At 58.5% G+C, this 9,390-nt stretch overlaps 2 protein-coding genes across 2 annotated transcripts; both read left to right on the forward strand.

Moving 5' to 3' along the window:
• The first annotated feature begins 611 nt into the window (after nucleotides 1–611).
• On the forward strand, nucleotides 612–4,886 carry GHDC (GH3 domain containing). Its single transcript, XM_012656723.1, has 10 exons — nucleotides 612–657; nucleotides 839–924; nucleotides 1,098–1,384; nucleotides 1,697–1,818; nucleotides 1,952–2,453; nucleotides 2,848–3,040; nucleotides 3,144–3,215; nucleotides 3,289–3,422; nucleotides 3,784–3,869; nucleotides 4,106–4,886. Exons 3-10 carry the CDS (start codon nucleotides 1,111–1,113, stop codon nucleotides 4,322–4,324), a joined length of 1,602 nt encoding a protein of 533 aa, XP_012512177.1. The 5' UTR covers nucleotides 612–657; nucleotides 839–924; nucleotides 1,098–1,110; the 3' UTR covers nucleotides 4,325–4,886.
• Nucleotides 4,887–6,273: 1,387 nt separating this feature from the next.
• On the forward strand, nucleotides 6,274–7,952 carry HCRT (hypocretin (orexin) neuropeptide precursor). Its single transcript, XM_012656658.1, has 2 exons — nucleotides 6,274–6,671; nucleotides 7,480–7,952. The coding sequence occupies exons 1-2, from the start codon at nucleotides 6,651–6,653 to the stop codon at nucleotides 7,852–7,854; spliced, it is 396 nt and encodes a 131-aa protein (XP_012512112.1). The 5' UTR covers nucleotides 6,274–6,650; the 3' UTR covers nucleotides 7,855–7,952.
• Nucleotides 7,953–9,390: the final 1,438 nt, after the last annotated feature.

Consider the following 9,390-nt stretch of genomic DNA (forward strand, 5'->3'; position numbering starts at 1 on the left):
TGAGCTAACCCAGATGGTCAGCCCAATTTCCAGGTACCGTTGGGATGACGTATATGTGCCGTCAAGTCCTCTTACTTGAGCATGTTTATCTTGAAAACATGATTGTAATAGGTTGTATGTGGTTGGCTACATAAAGGGTGAGATTTCTTTCTGTCTTCGCAATTTCTTAGCACATGTGCAGCATTGCATTCCGGTTTAATGCATATTCAATAATAAAACTGGTTTTTTCTCCACTACCTTTGTGAGGAGGATTTCTGGGTTGGAAAAAGATGTGGGCTTTTAACAGTTCTCAAGCTTGAACCTGATGCAGGATGGACTGTGCCGCACTGAGCCGTTCAAGTGGCTCACCAGTGCTCTTTCCCACACTCAGCTTTCTCTCCCTCCAGCTGCGCCAGTTTGAGGACCGTGCTACCCTGGTCCTAATTCCCCATCTGCCATCCTGGGCCAGCACCCAGCACACTGTTCCCCTAGGTGACCTGCCCCTTTAAGAGCACCCCCACTTCAGCTCCTCCCTCAGGCTGGTGACCGGATTTCCCCATTGTGGCCCAGCCCTTTAAAGCCACCAGCTCCAGTTTTCTGGCTGATGTGTGCTGAGACCTGAGGCAGGGACACCGAGGGGCCCTGGTGCTGGGAGTAGGCAGAAGTGGGCTGCGACAGGTGAATGGGGGCATGGACCCACTGTCCAGGGCTCAGGAGGGACACAGAGCTGGGACAGGGTGGATCCCCTGAGAAAGCAAAGCCACTCGGGAGTGGGCAAGGGATGTTCAGCAGCTACTATGTGCCAGGCCCTGTGCCCAGGCCTTTCTACGCCTTCTGAGGGAGGTATTCGTGTTCCCAGTTTGCAGATGAGACAGGCACAGCGCAGCCACTGAATTACTCAGGGCCCCACAGCTCGCGAGCAGCAGAGGCAGGATCTGAACTCAGGTCAGTGGGACTCAAAAGCCTCCGTGGTCTCTCCCCTGCATCACCTGCTGACAGTGTCCTGCCTTCTTCCCAAACTTCATTTTTCCTCGGTTTTCCAGTGTGCAGTAGAGTGCAGGGGAAGGAATGGGTCGTACCCTCACCACCCCCATACTCTGGTTCCTTTTTCCTCCCAGGAGCTGTGTGGAGATGCTGCTGTGGCCACTCCTACTGCTGCTGCTGCTGCTGCTGCTACTGCTGCCATTGGCCTTGCTCCGGCAGCAGCGGTCCCAGCATGCCAGGTGGGCCTGGCTTGCCAGCCTCCAGCACCGTGTGGCATGGGGTGCCCTAGGCTGGGCAGCCACCTGGCAGTGGTGGAGGCTGGAGCAGAGCACGCTGCACGTTGGCCAGAGCCAGCAGCAGGCCCTGAAGTGGTGTCTGCAGGGAGACCAGGGTCCCCGCAGTCCCCTCAGGGGGAGCACAGGTGTGTTTGGGGGTCTGGGAAGGTGACCCAAAGAAAAAGAAACCCCACAAGACATCGGATTCCAGGATGTGAATCCCCCCTTCCTCCCTCCCATCTACCCCCCCACTGCCAACACAGAGTGGCTGACCCGGAGACCCACCCAGCCTGGGACTGGCTCTCTTGTTCCAGAGGAATTTTCCCATCTGGGACCCTCGGAGCCCCTCCCCAGCAGGCCTATTTCAGGTTCCTCCCTCAAGGGTCTCATCTGTCTCGCTTGAAACTCTTGAGAAACTGTGGCTTCCTGAAGGGTTTCTGGTGTCTTTGGGGCTACAGACATGACCACCTTCCGGAATCATCTCCCTTTGACCAAAGCCAGCCAAGCCCAAGAGGAAGACAGTGCTGGGCAGGTCCCACCCACTATCTCACCCCAGTACCCGGGGGAGGCCTCTCTGCAGGTAAGGTGGGATGGCCAGAGCCCAGCCCCACCAGAGACCCCAGCTTGCAACCAAATCCCTCCATCATGGTGGGCAAAGACCCCCCTAAACTGGATCTGAGGCCAGATTGACACCCTCTTTTCTCTCCCTCCAGGCCACTGTGCTGGGTCTGATAGCCCTAAACAAGGCCTACCCAGAAGTGCTGGCTCCAGGAAGCACCGCCTGTGTGACCCTCATATCCCCTTGGCCCAGCCCCTTCCCCTGGCTTGGCCATGCCCTGGGCCGGGTTAGCCCCGCTGGAGCCAAGGACCCTGTGGCCCTGCTGCTGGAGGCTCTGAGGTCCCCAGGGCTGAGAGCACTGGAGGCCGGGACGGCAGTCGAACTCCTGGATGTCTTCCTGCGCCTGGAGGCCGATGGCGAAGAGCTTGCTGGGGCCATAGCTGCCGGGAACCCAGGAGCACCTCTCCCCAAACGGGCCGCTGAGCTGTGGCAGGCCCTAGAGCAGGGACCCCGAGGACTGGCCCTTCGGCTCTGGCCGAAGCTGCAGGTGGTGGTGACTCTGGACGCCGGAGGCCAGGCTGAGGCTGTCGCTGCCCTCGGGGCCTTGTGGTGCCAAGGGCTAGCCTTCTTCTCTCCCGCTTACGCTGCCTCTGGAGGTCAGCAGGACCCAAGAGCAGGGGTAGGGGTGGGGGCAGAGATCCCATAGCGAGCTGCCATGGATGGCGCCCTACATAATCATCTCACTTAATCCCCCAACACCGTGTACCTGGGGATTAGCAGCTTCCTGTCACAGATGAAGAAACGGAGCCCCACAGGTTAAGGGTCTCGCACAAATTCACGTGCACTGGGGTTTCCTCCCAGGTCCGCTGCTTCTAGAACCACTGCACTCTGCTTCTGCCTGGGGACGCAGCGGCTGAGCCTGGGGCAGCCGGGCAGCAGGGAATACCAGGAAGGGCAGCAACAGGGTCATGTGCTCAGAGGGTTGGGGCCTGGGGGGCGCAGAAAGCAGTAGCCCCAGCAGATGCTGAGGAAGCTGTGTGCTCCCTGCAGGGGTGGTGGCCCTAAACCTATGGCCAGAGCAGCCCCGGGGGCTCTACCTTCTCCCCCCTGGAGCCCCCTTTACTGAGCTGCTCCCCGTCAAGGAAGGAGCCCAGGAGGAGGCCGCCTCCACCCTCCTGCTGGCTGAGGCCCAGGAGGGCAAGGAGTACGAGCTGGTGCTGACTGACCGTGTCAGCCTCACCAGGTGATCACCTGCCCGGCTCCTGCTACCTCAGGCCCCCTGGGACCCTGCTGAGCATGGACTTACGGACCCTTGTGCCCGACCTCACTCCCACTTGCCCCACCAGGTGTCGCCTGGGTGACGTGGTGCGTGTGGTGGGTGCCCACAATCAGTGTCCCATCGTCAGGTTCACCTGCAGGTAGGTGACCGTGGGGAGCTGAAGGGCCATCCTTGTGTCCTGGGCTTTACTTCCTCCCCTTCCTTCTCCCCAGACTGGGCCAGGCCCTGAGTGTTCGAGGAGAAGATATCCGTGAGGACGTGTTCTCTGAGGCCCTGGGCCGGGCGGTGGGGCAATGGCCGGGGGCCAAGCTGTTGGACCACGGCTGTGTGGAGAGCAGCATTCTGGGTAAGCTCCCCTGTGACCGCCGGCTCCTGCCCCCATTCCCGGGTTGGCTGCCCCCCACCCCATACCTATCCTGCCAGGAGACCTCTCAGAACCAGGGAAGAGAGAAGACTCAGCTTCCCTTGCTGCTCCTAACAAAAGTCCTTTCCCATGTCTAACTCCCATCTCTCCTGCTGCAGCTTCTGCCCATTCTCTTTCTTGACCTATTTCATATTTAGGATTAGGCTCTAGGTTCCTCTCCACTTAGCCCACTCCCCACCAAAAAGCGTTTTCCCCCGTGATCGTCAGAGTGGAGAACGGATGGGGCAGAGGCTTTGGAAGCTGCCCTGCTCACCGGAAGTGTGTGGGGGGGGGTTGTCCGCAGATTCCTTCGAGGGCTCTGCTCCCCACTATGAGGTGTTTGTGGAGCTGAGGGGACTGAGGAATCTGTCAGAGGAAAATCGAGACAAGGTAAAAGAGACAGGGACAGGCTCTGAGGGGCTCCTTCACTCTGCACACCCCCAGGGCGCTGCAGAGACAGGGGTGTGATGAGGAGGGCAGGGCTAGGGAGGAGGGGGTGAGTCCCAAAGACACGCACTGGGACACACAAAACTCCTAAATGCACGTCTGCCAAGCACAGCCGTGAGCATGTTGTGTGCACCCTCCCGGCCACACACACCCGACTCACTCGGGCGTTCTGTTCCTAGCTGGACCACAGCCTTCAGGAAGTTTCTGCCCGCTACAAGTCCCTGCGGTTCCGGGGCAGCGTGGGCCCTGCCAGAGTGCACCTGGTGGGGCAGGGGGCCTTCAGAGCACTCCGGACAGCCCTTGCTGCCTACCCCTCATCCCCCTTCCCTCCTGAGATGCCCAGGGTCCTTCGGCACAGGCACCTGGCCCAGTTCCTGCAGAGGAGAGTGGTGTCCTGAGCCCAGGCCTGCCCATGGCCCCAGGTCCCCTCAGAGGCCACCTTGCTCTCTCCTCTGGGGCCTGTCTGGATGGGGAGTCCTTGGCTGGGGTCTCTGACTCTGTGTCACCTGACATTTACCGATGATAGCCACTGGGCCTTAGGGAGGCCCTGGCCTAGTAGGCCAGCCCTGAGACATGGCCTCAGGGGTTTAGCGGATGCCAGCAGGGCCCTGCCAGGATCCCCTGTGGCCCACCATTGGAGGGCACTGCTAGAGTTCCAAGGCACACCCATGGCTTCCTGAGCCTCTCAGCCTGACAGTGTTCTCTGGCCACAGTTTTGTGCTTGACCAGCTCATTGGGCAGGCTGGAAGTGTTGGGGGGTCTCCAGGGGCAACCCTCCATCAATAAGGAACAGGAATTGGTGAATAAAGACCTCAGTGTCATTGTTCTTGAGTGAGACAATTCTGAAGAGTTTTCTGCATAATCTCTCAGAGGGTACCCCACAGGATGGAGTCCGACTTCTCACTGGGCCTCTGCCCTTCCCTCCCTTCCCTACTCCCTCACTGTGCCTCCTGGGATCAGCTCCCGAATAAACCTCTTGCACCCAGATTCTTGCCTCAATGTCTGCTTTGGGGAAACCATGCAGCGGTCCCATTCGCTCTGCTCCTGCTGCAGCCTGGGCTCTGTCCCTGCCCCACTCTTCGTCCAGGCTGGGGTCAGGCCCCTCGGGTATGTGCACACAGCAGCTGTCCTAGGTCAACCCGGCAGACACAGACCCACCTCCTTCTGCCTCCCCCATCCCAAGTGTAACCTAACTGCGGAGGGGCTGTTCCCCAACTTCCCCTACCCTGCTTTAGCACCAACCAGTCCCTTTCCTGGCCCAGCACCCACAAATCACTTCCACGGTAGGAAAGGGGGGAGGACACTTCAAGTCATAAAGCATCACAGCAGGAAGCGACCCCAGAGACCAGCCGGGCTAACTGTCCCTACCAGTGGGGAAACTGAGCCTCCACAAGGCTGAGGGCTTGCCCAAGGCCCTGCAGCTCCTCCTAAGTAAAGGCAACACCTGTTCCCTGCTTCTCAGTTCCTTGTCCCCACATCCAGGCCCCTGCCCCGCACTCACCCAGCCCTCACAGGAGCAGCCCCCATGACTCCTTCCTGTTACACTCCTCCCGAGGTGGCTCCCCTCCCCCACAGGATTAAGACCAATCAGCAGGCCTTTGCTCAAGTTGTCCCTTCTGCGAAATGCCTTCTCCCCCAGCCCTACCTGATAGAAGTCTACTTCTCATGCAAGGCCTTAGAGGCCCCCCTGCCCCACCCCAGGCAGCAGTGATTGGCTCAACTTTGCTGAGGTCTGCAATAGTCCTTTCCTTCCCCGAACTATCATTATGCCCGAACTGCCTCCCCCCTGGACTTAGGAGCTCCTGGGAAGTTGGGCCAGGTCCTGTGCACAGTTGCTCCCACACCAGTGCCAGGCCTGGCACAGCAGGATCTCAATAAACAGGCCAGGAGATGACATGTGTCCCTCACCTCATGGTGGCTCACTCCCTGTTGGTGGAGTGGGACTACATCCCTCCCCTCCAGGCAACCTGACCCAGGGAGAAAGCTGGGGAGGTAGATGCTTTCCACCAGCTTCTGGTAGAAACCGGGTTTGGTTTAGACTTCCTTTCCTCTCACTGTCCAGGCTGGGCTTTCAGGGTTTTCCAGCTTGGAGGGTGGTGGAAGTGGCAGAAGAGAAGGAGAGAGCTGAGGAGAGGAGGGGCAGCTAGGTAACCTTTCTAATAGAGGAAGGCCCCAGAGCCTGAAAGACCCCTGGGGCAGCAACAAGGACAGGAGGAGAGGCCTGCTGAGTGGCCGTCCTTCCCCCACCCACACACACAATGTGGCTAGTGGGTCTCACTACCGTCTCTTTTCCTGTTTCTAATTAGCAGCTGCCCTCCCCCCATATGGTCCCAGGCCAGCGCCCCAGCCGAGGCCTCTTTTGTGCTCTCGGATTCTTGGGTGCAAGGTAGCCTCATTAGTGCCCGGAGACCAGCCCATCTCCAGGGAGCAGGCAGACAGACAAGGGGGGGACCAGGGGCATAGTGATCCAACCCTGGCCTCTGAATGCCTCAGCGCCCATTCCTTGGGCCTGGCCTGGAGACAGCCCCCCTGCACAAGGCTAATCTTAGACTTGCCTTTGTCTGGCCCCGGAGTGGACGCAAGTGCCTGTCTCTTCCCCGCCACCTCAGAGCACTATAAACCCCAGGCCCCTGGTGGTGGGTCACAGTAGACAGCTTCAAGGTTCCTGGCTATCTGGACCACTGCAGACACCTCCTTTCCTGGCTACCCTGCGCTCCAGACACTATGAAGCTTCCTTCCACAAAGGTAAAGGCCCGGGGACCCAGGGGTGACTCACACCAGAGAGGCAATGAGAGTGCTTGCTTAGGGGGCTAGAAGAAAGGCCCGAGGTGTCTTCTCTTGGTATTTGCCCAGGTATGTTCTGAGGCAGGAGACGGGGCACACCCGTAGCTGAGAGCCTGCCTTGGCTAACGTTGGGTTGTGCCTTGTTCTCCTAAGAGCTCACGGTTATTGAACACTTACTATGTGTCAGGTACCATGTTTGCACCTGTCATCTCATTTCCTCCTCCCAGCAGCCGTGCATAGTAGGAATTAATACCCAGCGCACGGGGAGGAGGCTGTGCCCCTTGAGAGGGTGGGAGACTGGTCCAAAGCCATGGAGCTCAGTTACCCCTGCAAGGGAGCAGGCAGATGAGACAACAGCTGGGAGTCCTGCCAGTCCCCAATTTCCACCTGTTTGCCTGCTGTGGAGGGGGAGTGGGAGGTACTCAGTAGGATCTCTGTTTTCCTGGGTTTACAACTTCTGATGCAGACAGAGGCAGACACGCCTGTTTGCAGATGGAGTGGTAAGTGCTCTACCGGGGGTACAATGGACTAAGGGTATCCAGAAGAGAGAGGGATTCATTCTGCCCAGGGGGTCTCAAAAGGCATCTTCCTGGAGGAGATGTTCTGCTAGGTCTTGAAGGACGAGCAGGTAAAGGAGCCAGATACCAGCAAGGTCGTAGAGACAGGAAAACCGGCGGCGAGGGAGGCGCGCAGGCCCGGAGGGGGCGCGGAGCCCGCTGGGCAGGTCCTAGGCGTGGGGACTCCCAGCGCCCCGTCTCCACCTCCCTAGGTCTCTTGGGCCGCCGTGACGCTACTGCTGCTTCTGCTACTGCTGCCGCCCGCGCTGCTGTCGCCCGGGGCGGCAGCGCAGCCCCTGCCCGACTGCTGTCGCCAGAAGACGTGCTCCTGCCGCCTCTACGAACTGCTGCACGGCGCGGGCAATCACGCGGCGGGCATCCTCACGCTGGGCAAGCGGCGACCTGGGCCCCCCGGCCTACAGGGCCGGCTGCAGCGCCTCCTGCAGGCTAGCGGCAACCACGCCGCCGGCATCCTGACCATGGGCCGCCGCGCAGGCGCAGAGCCAGCGCCGCGCCCCTGTCCCGGGCGCCGTTGTCCTGCCGCGGCCGCCACTTCCGTCGCGCCTGAGGGACTGTCTGGGGTCTGAGCCATTCTTCGGGCCCTGTCCTGGCCCTGCCCTCTCCCCTCTGCCCACCCGGCATCAGCCCCCAGCAAAACGGCAATAAAGGCGAGTCTCCGTTCTTGTGACTGGTCTGTGTTCCTGCGTGGTCGCGTCCGGCCCTCCAGGGGGCGGGAGAGCATCTTGCGAGCCTTAACGGCTTAGGCCCTGGGAGCCTGGCTCTGGGACGTCAGCCTCAGCCTGTGCACCGTTGGAATGCTCTTGGCTGGGGAGCTCCCAGTGCACGGCCTTGGGGTGCAGAGTGAACCCGCACATGTGCATGCTTGGAGGGGAGAATGCGGGACAAATGCGTCCGACGATGCTTTACTAGTCATTCTGCAACACGGGAGGGGCAGGGGAGCAAGAAAGACTGCACGGAGAAGCAGAATCCGGCTGGGAAGCTGTGGGAGTTGAGCCCGCCTGCCGAAAAGGCAGGGAATATGAGCTTTAACAATGAATCGTCCATAGGGGCTGCAGCGTGGGGTACAGGGTGTGGGGAACGGTGCGGCTCCGGAAAGGAGGCGGGTAAGTTTATGCAGCCAGGATTGTGAAGGCCCTCACACATATAAGGCTTTGCACTTTATTCTGTAGGTAATAGAGTCATGGGAAGTTCTTAAGTAAGGGCAGGGCAAGATTTTTCTGCACTTCTACCTGAAGACACCTGTTATTGTGAATTGTGTTTCCCCAAAATTTCATATCTTGAAGTTCTAACTCCGGGCACTTCAGAATGTGACCTTTTTTGGAAATAGAGTCCTTGCGGATGTAATTAGTTGAGATGAGGTCATACTAGAGTAGGATGAGCCTCTAATCCACTATGACTGGTGTCCTTGTAAAAAGAGAGAATTAAGACACAAATGCACTCAGGGAGAACCCACGTGAACATGAAGGTAGAGATTGGGGTGATGCTTCTACATGGCAAGGAATGCCAAATATAAGCTCTGGGAGAGGCATGCAACAGATTCTCCCTCACAGCCCTCAGAAGGAACCAACCCTGCCTTCATCCTGATCTTGCTTGAACTTTTAGCATCCTGAATTGTGAGACAATTGATTTCTGTTGTTTGAGCTACCCATTTTGTGGGGTTTTTTTTGTTTTTTGGGTTTTTTTTTTGAAACAGGATCTCCCTCTGTTGCCCCAGTTAGAGTGCAGTGGTGGGATCATAGTGATCCTCCTGCCTCAGCCTCCTAAGTAGCTAGGACTACAGGTGCACTCCACCATGCCTGGCTAATTTTTTAGAGATAGGGGTCTTGCTATGTTGTCCAGGCTTGTGTGTGTCAAACTCCTGGCCTCAAGTGATCCTCCCACCTTGGCCTCCCAAAGCGCTGGGATTACAGGCACGAGCCACCATGCTGGCTGCAGTACCTTGTTATGGCAGCCCTAGGAAACTAATATAATATCCAAAGGTAGAGACACAGAAAGATGTGGTACTTTTTATTGATCTAACATCCCAGATAATACCCAGCTTAGACCGTAGGAGTCAGGGTGGGGAGCATTTAGCCTGCCCTGTTTGCCCACTCTCACTGGCT

This window comes from Propithecus coquereli, unplaced genomic scaffold (assembly GCF_000956105.1).
Source record: "Propithecus coquereli isolate 6110/MARCELLA unplaced genomic scaffold, Pcoq_1.0 Scaffold515, whole genome shotgun sequence".
Taxonomy (NCBI): Eukaryota; Metazoa; Chordata; class Mammalia; order Primates; family Indriidae; genus Propithecus; species Propithecus coquereli.

Excerpts from the sequence above, each read along its gene's own strand:
- HCRT (XM_012656658.1), top strand. The coding sequence starts at position 6,651 with ATGAAGCTTCCTTCCACAAAG. Across the intron at positions 6,672-7,479 it reads TGAAGCTTCCTTCCACAAAG|GTCTCTTGGGCCGCCGTGAC; the intron begins GTAAAGGCCCGG and ends CCACCTCCCTAG.
- GHDC (XM_012656723.1), top strand. The coding sequence starts at position 1,111 with ATGCTGCTGTGGCCACTCCTACTGCTGCTGCTGCTGCTGCTGCTACTG. Across the intron at positions 3,423-3,783 it reads TGTGGAGAGCAGCATTCTGG|ATTCCTTCGAGGGCTCTGCT; the intron begins GTAAGCTCCCCT and ends GGTTGTCCGCAG. Across the intron at positions 3,870-4,105 it reads CAGAGGAAAATCGAGACAAG|CTGGACCACAGCCTTCAGGA; the intron begins GTAAAAGAGACA and ends TTCTGTTCCTAG.